Genomic DNA, 19,668 nt, shown 5'->3' on the forward strand with positions numbered 1-19,668 from the left:
ACCACTCCCCAAAAGAAACTGTCCCTGGAGAACATTCCTCAGGACTGGCGACTGACCACAGGATATACGTTTTGAGATGTTATTTTGCAGGAACTAAGAAAAAGGACTTCACGGTGATTGGTGGAAAGGGAGCAGCACTCCTTAAAAGGCAGAGGAGGAGTCAGAAGATGCGAGCGACGTCACATACTTAATAAATATGGGTGTTTTTGAATAATTTGGGTTGTTGGCTTGTGGTGGAGAGAGGAGATCGTCTGACAACCCAAAGCTTTGTTACCTTTTACATCTGATAATAAAACTTCTGCTTAATTTTGGAGAAACGTCTCTTGCAAATTTTTGAACATGCAGGACTGCCTTAAAAGTCCAACATTACCCAGAAAGTAAAGGGCTATTGTCCGATTTCAGCTGTTCTCTGTAGTCCTTGAAAAGCGAATTCTGTTAAAGACAATATCTCGCTTGGCATTGAACTTTGAGCTTTATCATTTTGCAGATATTGTTTATGCTTGAACAGCAACATTACACACTAACTAAAGTTTGAAAATTGGCATCACGGGGATGCCCCCTTTAAAAGTGCTGAAAAGTTTTTCTTACAGCTATCCCGTCTCCTCCTCCTCATCGTTGGATTCCTCCTGCGGAGACGTGGCATCAATAGAGGCTTCTTCAATGTGTGCTAACATGTCAGCCATGAGAGCTTCCTCCAGCCTCTTCCTCACATTATAAACCAGATCTTCCTGCTTCCTATCAGATCAGCAAAATCTTTGAGAACATTATAAACAGCATTCCTCATCTACAGTAAATTACAAATGGTTGTATGTACCTGATGTCGTCATCAGTAACCAGGAAAGATTTGCACAGGGGTTGTGTTGTGTTGAGCCAGACTCCAGGATTCTTCTCCACCGCCGCAGACAGCTGACCCGTGATGGGAGAAGAGCTGGTGTGAAGAGCGCTTGCTAGAGCTGCGATCAGAGTCTTGTCTGTGTAACCTGGACCAGCACCTGCATGACACGTGTTAACATCACAGACCGTTGATGAAGATGTGACTTTAGTAGCGATATAAATATGAAGAAATATCACCAGCTATTGTTGGAGTAAAATGTATGAGAGTTTGATGTCCTCACTTTGCAAACCTTTGGGAAGATCCATAGTTTTCATCAGCTCCTCTGCTATATCTGACGCTTGGAGTCCACTCAGCTTCTTCTCCCAGAAGAGCTTTGAATTAAAACAATAAAGTACATTTATAATCTGCCCTGATTGTGTGTTCAACCAAACATTTTACTCATGTTGTTCAAAACCTGAATTTGTTTTTTTTTTATTCTATGAAATGAAGAAAAACTTTCTAATTAATCAAACATATCTTTTCCACACACTGACAGTTCATTGTGTCAAGTCTGGTAGGTTTAAAAGCTTCTATATAAGTATATAAAACATTTAGCAAATGACATTGCAAATCTTTTCCAGTGAAATAATGTTTACATGCCAAAAATTACAAAATATCATCATAAATACAGCCGCACTACTTACAATTTTAAGTGCTTGACAACCAAACCAAAAATGTTTTGTTTCGAGATGGAAATGTGGAGTCAATGGGCCTCATTTATCAATCTAACGTAGAAATGAGCAGTGCAGAAATCATCTTATGACAGGGTTCACATGCGAGTCATCATCAAACATTTGTATGCCGTCAATCTCATCGTATGAATGATCGTACCTTGATAAATGCGGTGGCTGAAATCGATCATAATTTACATATCACGCCCCTATAAATTCAGGGTGTAGACGCCTCGCCCCTAGATTTTGCGACATGGAAAAACGTAATCCAGCCAAAAAGAGGACCTTTTACGATTTGGATATGTAACCTTTAACCTTGAAAGCGAAATCAGAAGAAGTGAAAAACAGTTTGTGAAGACATCACTGCTGCGGGCAACAGCGAACCGAACTCCAGCTGAGGTTTGTATTTTTTATTGGATATTTATGTTTTGTAAAAATGACCGCAAATAATTAATAATAATTTTTGATTGAGAGAGGAAATACTGCAGTTGATTGACTTGAAATGCCCTTTTACAGTATACTGTCATGGTGAGTGAATATTGTAGAAAAATTCCACACTAGTATTTTTTATGGGTTTGTAAGTCCCACAAAATGATGCTGTTTATAAAGAGTGATTCATCTTGTTCTTCTATGTTGCCGGTTCTGCGTCAGTTCTGTGGCATACTACCACATAGTGGTGAACTTTGGAACAGCAGTGTTTCAAGTACCGAAACGAGCAAAATTCTGGTATTGAACCGTTTGAAATCTAACATGTACCGGTAATTTCCAGAACCGGTTTACCACGCAACCCTAGAAGACACTTATTCGAACACATTTTTAAAAGTCGATTGTCTGCATATCTTTTTTAAAGCATATATGCACCACGTTAGTTGCTTTACATAGCCGTTCGCTTTAACACTACCGTTAACTTGGATAAAGGAATGTTATTATGAGCATGTTTAAATGTTTATTTGTCCAAGGGTGTAAGAGTAACATGGTGGCTAAAAAATGAGGAATATGCAATCCTACGTTTGCAAGATCTGTTGAGCACATGCAATGCATTCCTCCGCCATCTGTGCGCTTCTAACGCCAGAAATGCAATGTAAAGAAATGCCGAAGAGCCTGTACATGAACGAAAAGCACATCAATAAAGGATCACAGGACAAAGTGTGAGCGCTTTGCATTCATGTTCAAGGCTTCTGCTTTTCTTTACATAATATGCTTTATTATATGGTGTATACAGAACATTTAGGCCCTATTTTATAGACAAGGCTTAGCCTAAGCCAGGACTATGCCTTAGTTAATTTAGGCTATTTAAGTCGCTTTTATTAAAATGCCGTAGAAAAAAAACATTACTGATGTGAACAATGATCTGATCTTGAAACAAAACAATGGCACTGACATATTTTAAGATACGTCAGGGCCAGTTATTTTCAGTTAAGACAGCTCAAAATTAATTTTAGTCTGGGACTAATCTTAAGCCTTGTCTGTGAAACCGGGGCATGGTGTTTCGGAATTTAGCAGGAACTTAAGTTTGGCCTTATTGTTGCGAAAACTGATCTCAGTGTTCTCCGTAAAACCCGTGCGCCTGTCTTTATGAAGAAGGCGGAAAACGAAGGAAAAACTGAGGCGAGTTAAGTTAATGGTCTATATTGTTGTAGTGTTTAGTGACTACTTACATTTTATTTATTCGCTAATACAATGTATTGAATATATTTATGTATTCCTATTTTTTTTTTTGCGTTCTGATCTCAGATTTTTCTTTCGATTTTAAAGCCGTCTGCTTGATTAATTCCACTGATATGTTTTCTTTTAAGTGCTTCAATTTGCTGTATTTTTATTTATTCATTTATTTACTATTTATTTTATATTTATAAAATATTGCTACAGTTGAATTTTGTTTTTGAAGAAAATACTCACATTATAGGTTATATTTTTCATACATGAAGCTTAAACCATTATTTGATGTCCCCATTCTAAATGTATATTGAAATATTTAAATTAATATCATAAACGTGCGAATAGTCGAATAATGGCCTAAATGAACAACTACTAGTCGATTAAAGAAATCTCTAGTCGAGGGCAGCCCTAGAAGGTAGGAATCCGAGAGGAAGAGGAGTGGAGCAGGTGCGAGCAGTGTTCGGCCATGGCGCTACAGTGGAGTCAAGAGCTTCCTCAACCCCTTCCTAGAAGATAGAATAACTGCCAGTAATATGGTAGGGGGGGTTGGGGAAGCCCTTGACCCCAGAGGAATGAAAAGATGCCATGGCCGGGCTCAGTCAGGCAGCACAGACAGCCTAAAGTATCGCTGGAACATGCCGTCATCCAGCCGCAGCTCCTGCACCAGCCAGTGATATTACTCAAGCTGCTGACGGGCTTGGAGAATATCATGCACCCACACCGATCTCCGACGTCTTCTCCACAGGCAGAGCAATGCCACCCCAAACGCAACAACTTGATCTTCCATCGTGATGTGAATTTGATGAGACGGCGCGCAACACTATTTATAGGCAACATTTTACGGCTAGAACGCTTGTTTTCCAGCGGGAATGAAATTAATTTGCTCAAAATAACACTGAGTTGACCAACTGCATTAAAGCTACACTTCGACCAGGAGAGTTTGTAATGTAGGTTGCACACAAAAAATAATGTTTTTTTTTTTTTAAAGCGATTTTTGACACTCTCGATGGCTGAGGTGTGAACCCACAGTAAGGCGAAACCTGGCATGTTTGATATTGTTGGACTCTGCAAGGATTCCAGAATCTAAGGACATGACTATGGCGTTAGAAGTTGGACAAAACTATGTGAGCGTGTAAACACAGCGCGCAAGCAGATTACAGCTGCGCGGGCACACTGAAAACGCTAAATGTAACGTAAAATGTAAACCTGTAGAGATCGCAAGTCTCTAACTTGAACACAAAAACCAAGATTGTGCACATAAATCAAGACTTACGAGGGGAAATAACAAACCCCCGAGTCAAAGCAGTCGCTCGCGCACAGTATTGACTAGAGTCATTTTGACTTTGGCACTAAGGGGGCAGGACACTGCGATTTTGTGACAACAAATGCCATTGGCCCTGCTCCTTTCTGGAAATCCCGTTGTGATTGGCTGTTGCTGCCGCCCTCAAGTCGATGACAGAACAGGAGAGATGACAGGAAATTGGGGAAAATAGGATCTAAGGAATTCACATTAATTAATATTTTATATGTTGGACCAAATGCAGGAAAATGAATGTGTGCAGTAAGGAGATTTATTAGAAACACTGGGTTAATATAACAAAAAATCAATTTATATGAAAGCACTTCCACTCTGCATTCAGACATAGCAAATGTGCATTACCAGTGGTCACCTTTTAGATAAGTCAGTACAATAGATTAGTAAAATGTGTTATGATATAGAGTTTGGTTCCAAAATGAGATAACTCCGTTTAAAAAAAAATTCAAAACGGAGTTACCATACTCTTCATATATATAATATTATAATTTAACGTTTTCGATGTTCCGCGTTTAAATCCTCCGACGTGACGGTCCAGGCAGAGTTGGTGCTATAGGGCGTAAGTGAGGGGGCCATTGTGTTCATTGAAGGGGCACCTTGCTCACCTCACAACTGTAAACACATAATGAAAAAAATCTGTATAGCACACCGTAAAACAATGGCATCATTATAACAACACAAAAGAGCGAACTCTCACTTTTTGGCGTTGCTGCCTTTGATTTAAATTTTACAAATAAACATAATTCAAGGACTGAATCAGCCTGTATCTTCAATTTATCAATGAAGATGTAATAAAAAAACCTGTTGTTACTCATTTACAAATAGTTTAATTAAACGGCAAATAAAAGAACTTAAATGCGCAGAAATATTTTCCTGTATGTATGCACAATGGTAAATGCCCGAGTTTTTTGTTTGCTAGGCAGTGCATTCAAAGGCTTTGCCGAATGCAAGCAGCCTTCGAGCTCGTATTTTTGAACATCACTAGCCTACTGCGCAAAACACTGTTGTCTGTTGTAGCCTATTTGAAGAAACGACTGACATTCTAGATTGCAGTGCTCTAACTCTATGAGTAATTGAATAGTGATGTATTAGGCCTATGACATGTAAAATAAAAAGAGTATAATAATCTAAAAGCTATATACAATTACGTTAAGATTATAAACGCTGGTATTAGACCTAGAATTTGATATTTTATACATGAAAGGCAGGAGTAGTGGTTAGTCCATAAAACAGAGATTATATAGCGTCATCTGATTTAGATAAGCAAAGTTTGAAATTACATTTATCAAAATGATTTAAACAAAAAGTACAAATCAACTCGCTTCACAGAGTCATCTGTCTGTCTCAGAGTCTGAGCAAACGGATGAGTTCCTTTCGCTACAGCCGGAATATGGAAGCCGACTTTCACATGCTGAAATAGCTTGGTTTTCTTTAACAAGAATATGTGAAATAATATAAAGTCTATATCCATATGATAGGACCGTTTGCTGTATTAACTAGTTTCTCTATCGCTTGGCATGAGATAAAAAGCGATTGGTCTGTATTATTTGTTTACCCACATAGCTTAATGTGTTCAAAAACACAGAATGTAGCCTATTCTTGTTTTTAACATAGTCTAATGAGCCTTTTAATGGCGACATAATTTAAAAAGCGATGTCTTTCTCACTAAACCCTAACAAATAATGAAATATTGTTTTTATGACATTTTTTACTTAAACTTTTAAACAATATTAAACAATATTAAATATTAATAATATTAAATAAATTTAATACATTGAAGTTTTATGGTTTATTAGACATGCTTTTTGCTTAACAAAAATCATTTACCTCTTAAAAAGAATACAGAACATGTTAAACATTTAAAGGCAGAATACACACAAATTAAAAGTGAAGAAAATGGAATTTGATAAATAAAACGAACATCATACTAGGGCCAATAACTTCTGCTCTAATTGCTTCGGCTGCTGAAGAATGGGCCGTTGGTGAAAGCACTAGCATTAGCTAATGCTAAAGATTAGATCAACACTGGGGATATTTGTACAGATTGTGACGTAAAATGTAAGTAAAACATGTCGAATCTTTAGCATTAGCTAATGCTAGCGCTTTCACCAACGGCCCATCTTCAGCAGCTGACATGCTGTGGGTCCTTCTGCACTCTTGAAGTGATGACAAGACTGTAGTATCAGGGTTGATGTTAAAAATCCTTAGGTCTATGTTAAATTGTAATATAACGTTATATCATAACATATTTTACTAATCTATTTTGCTGACTTATCTACAAAAAGGTGACCACTGGTAATTCACATTTGCTATGGCTGAATGCAGAGCTGAAGGACTTTCATATAAATTGATTTTTTATATTAACCCAGTGTTTCTAATAAATCTCCTTACTGCACACATTCATTTTCCTGCATTTGGTCCAACATATAAAATATGACTTAATGTGAATTCCTTAGATCCTATTTTCCCCAATTTCCTGCCATCTCTCCTGTTCTGTCATCGTCTTGAGTGCGGCAGCAACAGCCAATCACAACGGGAGTTCCAGAAAGGAGCATGGCCAATGGCATTTGTTGTCACAAAATCGCAGTGTCCCGCCCCCTTAGTGCCAAAAGTCAAAATGACTCGCACGCGTGAAGAATCCCAGCTCGCGCGCGCGTAGCGCGTGTAGTCAATACTGTGCGCGAGCGACTGCTTTGACTCGGGGGTTTGTTATTTCCCCTCGTAAGTCTTGATTTACGTGCACAATCTTGGTTTTTGTGTTCAAGTTAGAGATTTGCGATCTCTACAGGTTTACATTTTACGCGCGAGCGTTTTCAGTGTGCCCGCGCAGCTGTAATCTGCTTGCGCGCTGTGTTTACACGCTCATAGTTTTGTCCAACTTCTAACGCCATACATGACTCCCACAAAAATCCGTCAACCGCAGACAAAGTTATAGGCCTGTAAATATATTTCCTCACCACTAGGTGGCGCTGGTCCGAAACTTTACGGGCTCTCTCAGGGCATGGTGCTGATGACCCATACGAATTTCGTAACAATACACTAATGCGTTTGTAAAATACAGCATTTTTCTACATTATTCAATATGGCCAACGTCCAAAATGGCCGACATGGGAAAACTGGTTATCGTTCGACTCGGCATGACACCCCGCATCTAGGAGGTCAACGTTCTGATTTTTGGACAAACCGTTCAAAAATAGCTATTTTTGCTAACTCCAGAACAACAGGGTGGCGCTGCGCCGAAACACAGCATGTTACCTCAGGTCTGGCTTATGATGACATCTACCAAGTTTCGTGTCAATATGTGAAAGTTTGGCGAAGATACAGCATCAAATCCATTTTGGCGAGCTCTCCGTCGAATTCGTTGACACGCTGTATGAGAACGAATTGACCAATCAAAAATCCTTTGACAACTTTTTGTCAGCACTGTCTCTAGATCAGAGGGGGGCAAACTTTTTAGACCAGAGGTCCACATCAAGTTTTGCAAACCAAGTGAAGGGCCGCATGCTACAACCTTGATAATAGAACATTTATTTAAACTGGAGGTATGCATGGAAAATATATTACCTGACAGAAAAATGTGTCATATTAACACATTAAACAACAATTCTTATTTAATATCTATTATTGAGTCATATTTACAACAGATATAATCTCACTGCACTTCTATTACTATGTACATATCAGTCATCATAAAACTATGTCTGATAAAAACTCAGGAAAACCTTAGTAATTGCCTTTCCAAGCCATGGTTATGACAGTGTTAATGTGAGCAATGAGCCTGGTCCCCTCTCCTTGCAAGGGTGTCAAAGTCTGGAGTGATCTTTGATGTAGAGATCCTCAGGATAGCTGACAAGTGGCTGTTTGTTAGGTTTGATCTGCGGTGGGCTTTGTTGTAGTTCATGATTGAGTAGGTTTGTTCACACACATATGTGGATCCAAATAAAACAAGCATTCTTTGGGCATGTTTCTTAATGTTTGGAAATTTGTTTTCATCCAGTGAAGCATAAAACTGGATAACTGGTGTTGTCTGAAACTTCTCCTTCAAAGTAATGTCACACTGGATGTCAATGAGTTCCAGTTGTGTGTCTGGTGGTGCATTCTCACTGTCAAAAGATAGGGGGCATGAGACAAGTTCAAGCTCAGTCTCAATTTTTGCAAAGTCTGTGAAGCGACGGGAAAATTCTGCATGCAAGTCGCTCAAAGTGCTGCTGTACCTCTCAATGTGAGACTGTTTTATTGGTGAGCTTAGTCCGCCCAGTGTTGGAAAATGAGCAAAATCTCGGCTGGATATATGTCTGGAGAACAATACAAGTTTGGCTTTGAACGCTTTCACGTTGCTGTACAGTTCGTGCGCAAAAACGTCCTTTCCCTGAAGTTTCAAATTGAGATCGTTCAGATGCCTCAGTGTGTCGACACCGAACGCGAGGTCGGTCAGCCAGTTTGTGTCTTGTAATTCGGGAAAGTCGTCAGTTTTACCAACTGTATTGAGGAACGTTGCTATCTCAGCTTTTAGTTCCCAGACACGGTGAAACACTTTGCCGAGACTTAGCCAGCGCACATTTGAGTGGTATAAGAGGTCATGGTGCTCTGCCTCCGTTTCGTTAAGTAGCTGAATGAACTGCCGATGGTTAAGCGCTCTTGCCCGTATAAAGTTGACAAGCTTCACAACCACTTTGACAACATTTTCTAGCTTCAACACACTTTTACACAACGCTTCTTGATGTATGATGCAGTGAAGAAATATTAGTTCTTCTGAGTTCAGGCATTCGTCTTTTACTTTGTCTTGTAACCTTTTTAGCAGTCCAGTGTTTTTACCGGTTAGGTTTGGAGATCCATCCGTTGTGACACTTGTCAGCTTTCCCCATGGCAGGTTATTTTTCCCCAGGCAGACGGACACACTGTCATATAAATCAACGCCCCTGGTCGTTCCCATCATTGATTCCATCCCAAGAAGTTCCTCTGATATTTCGAAATTTTCGTTTATTCCTCTGACAAAAATCAAAAGTTGAGCAGTGCCCGCGATGTCAGTACTTTCATCCAGTGCGATAGAAAAAAGACTGAAGCCGTCCGCTTTCTTTTTTAGTTCGGAGAGCAGCTCCTCGTCAATAACTTCAACGCGCCTGGTGATTGTTCTCCGCGATAAGCTAATTTTCTCAAACTGACTTTTAGAACCAGGACAAAGTATGGCAGCAGTCTCCACCATACAGTTTTTCACAAATTCCCCATCCGAAAAAGGCTTGCTGTGCTTTGCAATTTTATGTGCCACTACATAACTAGCTTTCGTCACAGATTCTTGAATTGCGCACTGTTTCGTAAATGTATTTTGCTGGGCTTTTAAGTTTGTGGCAAGTTTTAAAGCCTTGTTTGCCTTTTCTGCAGATGACAGGTTCACAGCATAATTCGAATGCTTGCTTGAAAAATGACGACTGAGGTTGTAGTCTTTAAAAACGGCAATACTTTCATGGCATATTAGACATACCGCCTTTTGTCCGATACTGGTGAAGAAGTATTTTGTTGTCCATTCTTCGTTGAACACACGACATTCAGAGTCCACTTTTCTTTTTTTCGCCACACTCATTTTCACTCATTAACGTCCGAGTTATTACCAATGCATTCTAATTCTACGTTAGGCCCTAATTGTACTGCGTGCGTTTATACTGCCACCTATTGGCGTTCGCTTGTATTGCATCAAATTAGTAATTCAGAACCAAAACATTACTCAAATGCAGTATTTAAAAAAAAACTCCCTCGTGGCTCGCGGGCCGGATGAAAGTTTTCAGCGGGCCGTATATGGCCCGCGGGCCGTAGTTTGCCCCCCTCTGCTCTAGATGCTACATACCAATTTTTGTACAAATCTGTGAAAAGTTCTAGGGCGAGTTTGAAAAAGTATGTTTTTTGAATAATTAAAAATGGCAGGAAAATTTTCATGATGGAAAATGACGGCATAGGTTGGATTCGAATTGACATGAGCTCAGAATTCAGATGAAAAAATAATTTTGTTTCTATTGCGTACGATTCAGAAGTTATGATAAAAAATGTATGTGAAATTTTAGACTGTTGGTGGTGCTAGAGGGATTGAGTTAGAGACTCCAAATTTGCTCTGGATAATGTTGGGACTGTCCACTATCTGTGTGAAAACTTTCCTGCGTACGGTTCTATGGGCTGCCATAGATTTCCATGGCGGAAGAATAATAATAAGAAAACTAACAGATACAATACGGGTCTTCGCACCTTCGGGGCTTGACCCCTAATTAAGCCCTACTGATCAGTTTTGCGGTGCAATTAAATGTGTAAATGTATTTTTATTAAAAAAAATCATTTAGGTGAAGAGAAAATGGTCTCCGGCGGAGGAGACAGATGCATGTTTCTAAATGGGATTTAATGCTGCTAATCTTGCATTTCAGGCTGCTTAAATCAAGCACACACAGTTTTAAGTTTGCTTTATTTTTTTCTTTTTCAGATCTGTCAAAGGCAAGAACCAGCGGTCTTCTGCCCCCACAAACCGGCCTGGAGCCTGCCACACAAAGCCAGGCAATCTCGAGCTGTGACCCAGTGCGCATCTTCCACCCCCAAGGGAACATCCCACAAATAAAAAAAAACATTAAATCATGCTTTTGTGTTTTCATTAGAATGCATATTTGTCAAACAAAGAAGCTATCATCTTGCAAATAGGTAAACTAACCCATTGTTTATAAATATATTGATTAGGCCTATTGTAGTTTTTTAAATGTTTTACTTTTAACTGTGCATTTTAATTGTCGTAAATTATCTTAAAAGTAGCCAAAAATTTCATTAGTTATATTTTCAAGTTTTTTACATCAAAGCACCCATTAACCTTGTAATTTCAGGCATTTAAATGATCATATAAATAGGCTATAAAAGAAAATACTTTATTAATGTAATGAAAATAAGAAATCGCATTACTAAACGTAATCTCTTTTTCTATTTGTCATTATTCCTAATCGGTTATCAAAAGGGTAAAACATACTCGGACATTCGCCCTATCTCAAAACTTGCGTACACGAGCCGAGACCTGTCTTGAAAGAGTTTTGCGTGGAAACAACCGTACGCCCAGTTTTCGGTCGTACGCTCGTTTCATAAATGAGGCCCTCTGTGAGCTTCAGCGAATAACAACTTACACATTGCTCTGTTCTTCACACATATTCATATTTTTAACCTGAGAGGCTTTGTAAAATATAACTGAATGGATTCTTAAGGGTGCTTTTCCCGTCTTTTCTGGAGCTAGACAGACCTAGAAACCATAAATTGCCATTGTTTAAACAACAGAGCGTAAAGAAAGATTTCTGCTATCATAACTTGTTTTACAGACAAAAACAATGTGCATCAGGGTAAATAAATGACAGAATTTTCAGTGGTGTGAATGATACGTTCTACAGGACTCTGAAAATCAGTGTCGCTTTGGAAAGAGATTTTGTAGACTGACGTGTAAAGATGACGTACCTGTCTGGGCTGTTCCACTGCTTTCTGAGGGTCTGTCTTGACTTTATTGCTGGGGTGATTTGTGACTTTGGTGACGGGCTGTTTAAAGATGGATGCTGTCTGTCGGACCGGCAGGGACGTGTTCAGATCAGGTTTACCCTAGAAAACAACCAGCAACCAGTTTCTCAGTCTACAACAGGGCTAGTCCACTGGCGGCCCACGGGCCAAATGCGGCCCGCCAATCATCTTTACCTGGCCTGCCTTAACATTTCAAATAGCCTAAGTGGAGAAACTTTAAGAATGGTGTGCTTTAAGAAATGCGCATCCTGAGACGCCACACCTTTGAAAGTCCAAAACGCTGCTACATTCAATACGAAAGTATTTCCCGCGGCTCGATTAGCGATTTGATCGGTCTGTCCAAGAAACTTAATGTTATTTGCAATGTTATAATCGGCAATCCACAGCCACAGGTTGGTTTGCGCACACGATAGGTCTTGTGCCCTTGTAAGTAACTGCAGGAAGAGTACTACACCACGTGAACTGTTGTCTCAGATAAGGAAAAACTATGTTGTTTTTATTACTGCATTCATTATGTATGATTTAAACAGCTATATTTACGAAAAAATAACTGTTCATGTCCCTCCAGAACTTGCACTTGTGTAAAATTGAGTAAATTAACAGCAATTTCATTCAGCGTATTAGGGAATATAAAATACAATTAAAAAGACAATACCCCTTTTAATTAAATATCATGAATAGGTATATACTGGATGCAATATTTGTGTGCATGTTTTAATATATGACCTGTAAGTAACAGGAACAAAAACAGTATAAAAGGAACAAAATGCAATAAATAACGGAAATACAAAATAACAAGAAATTATGATATAGGAAAAAACTGGCCCGCATCCTATTTATACTTTTGGAATCTGACCCTCAAAGAAAAGTAGTTGAAGACCCCTGGTCTACAAGAACATTACAACAGTTGAAAACATCAGAAAAATTGTCTTGAAGCATTTGTCTCAAAGATGCAGAAGATTGTGATTGGTAACTTGTCAAAAGAATAAGAGTAAACTTTTCTGACTAGGGCTGGGCGATGCGTTTAAAAAAATTATCGATAATCGACTTTAAAATCATCGTGGTATCCGATAATATCGGGTGTGTTTGACTTCATGCAACGTTGCGCAGACGATCAATCTGCGTATACGGACCGGGAGGGAATTCGTTCCGGACCCGCCAAGTGCCAAACAAACACGCATGCAGGCACGCGTGCACACACACACACAGGCGCGCCACGTGCACAAACCAGTGTTGCAGTGACTTCTTTCATCAGGTAAAGCACGTAGATAAACCATAGCTTTTATGCAGTAGAAAAATGTTGCAGGTGTCCTGAAATTTCATCCTACCTATTTCATCCATGCGCATTAGCGATGGCCGGTTCGCGAGCGAATCGTTCATTTGAACCGGTTCCCCAAATCGGACTGAATCGTTCGAAACGGTTCACGTCTAAAAAAAGCACTTATCCACAAATTCCTTCAGTTACTCACTTTTGACGTGCATGACAACCCATCCAACTCAAAATAAACCAGCCAGTATCAATGACTTTTCAGTAAATCCAACAGAACACTACTACACGCTGAACTGAACTGTTAAGCACGAGCGGAGAAACTATTCAAGCTATAACTAAGATAGCTGATATACTGAGCATGCGTGCAGTGGCGTGTTCTATCGAACGCTCTGCCTAGAGCGATCCTCGTTCTCGATTCAAGAATCGGTTGCCACAGTTTTCGGATCACCACTGAACCAACCGAGAGCTGTCTTTCGGACACGTCCGATTTGTGAACCAGTTCAACTCAGCTTATAATATGCGCATGCGTGTTTGTGTAATTGTACAAGAAGCATGTTTGTCAAATATTTTGTGAAACATCAGAAACTGTGATAATGAAAAACATTAATTATCAATAATTTCTGTCTTATCCCTGTATGAGGATGTGTTTGGCCATATACATTATAGTTTTTGTAATAACTCAAATAAGCTTAAAACTAAACATTTATTTGTTTCATAAGTAATCCATGGTGTTTTCATGAACATCTTATTTAACTTCTAAACAAGATTATTTACATTTACATTTAGTCATTTAGCAGACGCTTTTATCCAAAGCGACTTACAGATGAGGGAAACAATGGAAGCAATTGGAACAACATAAGGACAACAAAAAGCATAAGTGCAAAAAGAAAATTGGTCTCATATAGCCTATCACAGTATACAGAGCTAAGGTTTTTTTTTTTTGAAAGAGTAGGAAAGAGATAGAAGTCAGAGCTGATCAGTCAGGTGTTGACGGAAGAGATGTGTTTTCAGACAGTTTTTAAAGATGGCTACAGAATCTGCTGATCTTGTAGCAGCGGGCAGATCATTCCATAAATGTGGAACCTATCCCGAGAAGGTACGTGAGAGAGATTTTTTACCTTTTTGGGATGGCACCACAAGACGTCGTTCGTTTGCAGAGCGTAGGGATCTGGCGGGTATATACGTCTGCATTAGCGAGTGAAGGTAAGGGGGTGCCAAATCAGTGGTGGTCTTGTAGGCCAGGAGCAGAGTCTTGAATTTGATTAGGGCGACTATAGGGAGCCAATGTAACTTAGTGAAGAGAGGAGTTACGTGCGCTCTCTTTGGTTCATTGAATTATATAAATATAAACATGACGTAATCATCATGTGCGAGAAGCAAGCGGATTCCTTGAAGAAGAATCTAGAGTCACGAGAACCGTTTCTGTCGGACATGTCCGATTTGTGAACCGTCGGACCGGTTGCCGGTTCGCAAATCGCTTCTGACACGAACCGGTTGCAACAGCTTTCGATTCAGCAGTACACTAACCGAAGAACCGATTATACTGCGCATGCGTATAATTTTAAAAACAGATAAAAAGCGTCCAAGTCAAATATTTTTATCAAACAGAGATGTGATACTATAAAACACATTGGAAATATGTTTAGGACTTTATTACTGCCTTATCACTGTACGTAAACCAATCTGCAGCTCCGTTTACGTTCATGCCACTGCTAGAGCGGTTCTCGTTCTCGAGTCAAGAGCCGGTTGCAATAGCTTTCTATTCAGCATTACACGAACCGAAGAGCCGCTTCTTTCGGACATGTCCGAGTCGGTCCGACTGAGTGAGTGAGAACCGATGAGCTAATGATAGTGAGCATGCGTGATTCACCGTGAGGCTACAGAACAGTGTGGACAACTGATGCTGTGCTAATGTTACGAGCCCACGTGACCGAGGACTGAAAATATATGGAGCAACCTGGCAAAGCGCAAGTTTATTTAATAACACATAATTCGTATTGAATTATGCATGGATCATATAGTTTCTGTAAAATGCTAATGAAGATTAATTATTCACTTTTTATCTTTAAGACTTAAAATGTCATAGTTTGCTGCTGCACTTCACTGTGCCTATTTGGGTGCTTTAGTTGCAAAACGTATATGTAAGAAACGTGTCTGATCATGACCTGATGTGTTAACTGACAGAAGTTATGATTATTGGTTTTGGTTTATATTTGAATGTGCCGAGTGTATTTTCATCCCAGCCGGTAGGGATGATAGACTTGACGTGTTTCGTCAGGGCGAGTGACGTCATTACGTCAGAGCGTAAGAAAATCGGTGAACCAGTCTTTTGAACCGGAACTGTCCGAAAGAACCGGTTCGCAGAAATGAGCCGGACTTCCCATCACTAATGCGCACATCAATGTTACGTCATTTTTGCGCTATAAAATCATTCTACCTGTTTATTTTATACTGCTACGGGAATATGATGTATTTTCATTGTTAAATCATTCTACATATTATTTAATACCTATAGTACAATTTGATTGGGTGTTGCGCTGTAAATTAATCCTACATGTTTCTTTTAGCTGGCAGGATAATCTGACAGGGTATTTACGCTGTAAATTTATTTTATGTGTTTATTTTAAGATGGTAGGACTATCTGACAGGGTATTTTGCATTGTGAAATCATCCTACCTGTTTACTTTGTCGAGGTGGTTTAGATTATATTAAGTTTTGCCCTGCGGTAGGAAAATCTGACAGGGTAGGACAATTCGAACACCGGTACAGCCACGCGAGTGTGAGGTTTTGCTTTACCGACGCAGCTCGTCTTTCTCTTGGTCTATCTGTGTGTGACCTTGTGAGCAGTAAAGACGTGCTTAGGGCAGAGCATGTAGTTGTCTGGCGCTATAAATAGCTGCCGTAGTATGGCAGATGTGACTTCCTGTTCCTCTTTTGGTGTTTTACATCTGGTGTCTGAATCCCCGAGCAGCGTCGTAAGGTATGAGTGCAGCATTGTTTTGTTGAGAGAGCGGTTTCGTTTTGTTATCTGATCGATTTCCTTATTCATGATAGGAATCTAACTGCGTGATTTGAAGCCGTAAGCATACAAGCAGAGGTGGGTAGTAACGCGCTACATTTACTTCGTTACATTTACTTGAGTAACATTTTGGAAAATATGTACTTTTTAAGTCAAATTAAAAGTGTGTACTTTTACTCTTACTTGAGTAAATTTCTAATAGAAAATCTGTACTTTTACTTCGTTACATAACTTACATTGCGTGACGTTCCTTCGTTCCTTCATTTTAAAATATGCTTTTTAAAACGCGTTGTTTATTTCAAGGTTGTCCTCTCTTTTTACGGGCATTCCCGAGTGATCGATTCTTTTGAGTCGATTCTTTTGAAAGCATTAATTGAACTATGGGCAAAACCATTTGAATAGGCTAATGAATCAGTTCAAATGATTTGTTCAGTTCGCAGCACGATCTGAATCATCTGAAGCAGGATTACTCACTCCTCGTAGCGCGAAATTTAAGAACATGCAGAACACAAAGAGCGTTGGATGAAGTGGTTATTAATCTATATCTATACAATCAAAACTGCAAATGTGTCATATTGTTTGCTAGCAATGATAAATGCCCGCCATATATGCGCGCATTCGCGCGACCTGTTTGTCAGACACAGCAACATGTGCGTTACCTGTCAGACACAGAGACGTGGGCTTGCAGAAATATACATTTGAAGAACAGAAGGAAGAAAACTTGTTGATGGGCGTGTGGTTCACTGTTTACTGTTTGTTTACAAGTAAGAGCGTTTCACAACACACACGTGACACAACACGAGAAAACATGAGCTTTGTTAAAAAATGTGTATTTCATTTAGAGAGCACTGCAGATGTTCTAGATCATCTTAGGAAATGCTCTGAGTTTATTTAATGCTTTAGTTTGACATGGTATATTCTAAATAAGTTGTGTAAACTACATTGACATCAGGACTAGATGAAATTTACAGACATGCTCGTCTCTTCTGTGTTTGTCTATTCTTTAGTCTCTCTAGTAATCTCTCCAGTATATTGCAAAGATATCTGCTTATGATAATTAAAAATATTGATTAAAATGTAATATTAAAATATTGGCGTTAATATTAATTTTATGTTGTAGGCCTATATAAATAGATACAAAGTAACTAAGTAACTAGCTACTTGAGTAGTTTTTTCATTGCATACTTTTTTACTTTTACTCAAGTAGTTTTTAAAATAGTGACTTTTACTTTTACTTGAGTAACAATTTCTCTAGTTACTTGTACTTTTACTTGAGTAAAGATTTTGGCTACTCTACCCACCTCTGCATACAAGCGGCCAACGGAGTTGACGTTGGAGCCATATGGTTTGCGTTGCCTTACAACGGTGAGGAGTATCACGCCGAAGGGTTAGATCGATGCGGATTACTACAGGTATGTGTGTGAGAGGTGTGGACTGCAGTACATTGTTGGTGTTATTAAAGGAACCATGTTTTCTTATTTTAAGTTTGGGAACATATGCGCTGTGGATGTGTGTTAGACGGGGCAGAGGGTGCCGCATTGAGCAGGAAAGTAGCGAAGAACAGAACGCTGCGTTTGTCTATCATTTCAGAGTGAGAGTTCTACATAGGTATGGATGCAGAAACGATTTTATAAGGGTATAACCTTTGGGTGGTTGGCGACTGACTGTGTGTAAATATGCTAAATGGTATAGCGAAAGAGGCGTGCTAATGTATAATTGTTGTATGTTTAATTAACGAATATTCAATAATCTGTATAATGCCCATGCAAAGGGGTTTATAATAGTCTTCTTTTTATGTTTACAGATACTCCCTTGGAGATGTGTATTGAGGGATCTTTTATACTCACGCCTGGCTGTTCGGTTTAAGCTCTGCTGTTTTGCCTATGGTTGTTTTTGTTTATGATTGTGTTTGCTTTACATTAGTTTTATTTTGTTTATTTAATTTTGGGAGTTAAGTATATGCCAACCACCATTCTCATACCAACTTTTACTCTGCGAATTACTGAAAGAGTGTGGTCTGATCTCATTGCAGGGACCAGCCTGAGGAAGTCTGTTTGTCTGCGGGGATCTTGTGGGTCTCATCCTATCCTCAATGTGTGGTGGCGTGAGGTGGTCTTCACTGCATGGGTTATTTGTAGCGTGGTTAGTGTGAAGTGAATGATTGACTGCACTGATCTATTTTTTAGTGGTGTGTGCCCACATACTGGTGTGAGACCTAGTGATCTGCGCTTTCATTTCTCTTCCTCCTCCCAGGTCTGGTTCCTCTCAGGGTCATTTAACTACGCTTGATCTGTACCGAGTTTTAAATGCTTTTATTAAGGAGTTCCCTCTGAAGTGTCTTTTAACAAAGTGTCTCTGAATTAAAGATATTTTTCATACTGATCTTAATTGTCATTGTTATAAGGTTGGTAAATAAAACGATTAACTTTAAGGTCACGCCTCTGTTGTCATTCCCAACACCAAGCTGTCGAACCTGTGTGTCCTATTAAGAGCATCTAATTTATGTCCGTGGGCGATTGACCCCGGTGGCGTTGTCGGTTATCTTGGCCTGTTACTGGGCCCGGTTACATGTGCAGCGACCGGCAGAAAACAGCAGCTCATTCAACTGACCTAACAAAACAGCGTTTCCAAAATTCTGTCACTGTTACTGACTGCCTGGGCATATGAACATTAACGTTCACGCTAAAGCCTACATCGCATGATAATGTTATTACGCGTATTTTCCATTATTATCAATTATCGTCTGGTATCTGTCTGTTGTAATCGACATCGGGATATTTGCGAGACATCGGCGATATACGATAACATCGTCATATCGCCCAGCCCTAGTTCTGACCATCAAAATGTTCCTCACTTCACCTGTCCTTCAGTGTTTACCTTGCTTTGACTGTTATCGTTTCGTATCCGCTGTCTGTTCTTATTCAGTTTGCTCATCAGCATCTTCCCTGTGCGGAAATCAAAAGAGCTTAGATCCAAGGAGTTTCCCAGATAGCGGGCCAGCTGGGGTTTACTACGAAACTTCTTCCCCGTCGGACTAAAAATAGAGAGAAAGTTCAAGTATTAAGAAAACAAAACATTAAAAAAAACACTTAAAACTCAAGCAAGTTTATAGTCATGTTTCAAAAATCACGTTTCATAAATAATGTTCAAGCAAGAAATCTCTGCACATATTCATAAAAAAACTAAAGGCAAACTAATAAGTAATAAAACATAATATAATAAGAAAATAATAAATGATAATAAATGGCTAACAATTTCACAAATCCGATGGCAAAACATAATGGGGTAATACTATGGTAAAGTGATAAAGAACGTTTATGAATTATGACATTTATGTACCAC

At 39.2% G+C, this 19,668-nt stretch overlaps 1 protein-coding gene across 2 annotated transcripts in view; it reads right to left on the minus strand.

Moving 5' to 3' along the window:
* mbd3a (methyl-CpG binding domain protein 3a) overlaps positions 1-19,668 on the minus strand; it is a 30,873-nt gene that overhangs the window by 10,490 nt on the left and 715 nt on the right. For both annotated transcript variants that reach the window (XM_057327984.1, XM_057327983.1), the window contains exons 2-6: positions 19,204-19,360; positions 11,981-12,118; positions 1,116-1,206; positions 815-992; positions 589-735 (exon numbers count right to left, since the gene is read on the minus strand). In XM_057327984.1, the coding sequence (XP_057183967.1) occupies positions 591-735; positions 815-992; positions 1,116-1,206; positions 11,981-12,118; positions 19,204-19,360 (709 nt within the window). In that variant the 3' untranslated portion in view covers positions 589-590. The remainder of the gene's footprint in view (positions 1-588; positions 736-814; positions 993-1,115; positions 1,207-11,980; positions 12,119-19,203; positions 19,361-19,668) is intronic.

This window comes from Triplophysa rosa, unplaced genomic scaffold, assembly GCF_024868665.1.
Source record: "Triplophysa rosa unplaced genomic scaffold, Trosa_1v2 scaffold34_ERROPOS2810744, whole genome shotgun sequence".
In the NCBI taxonomy this organism is placed as follows: Eukaryota; Metazoa; Chordata; class Actinopteri; order Cypriniformes; family Nemacheilidae; genus Triplophysa; species Triplophysa rosa.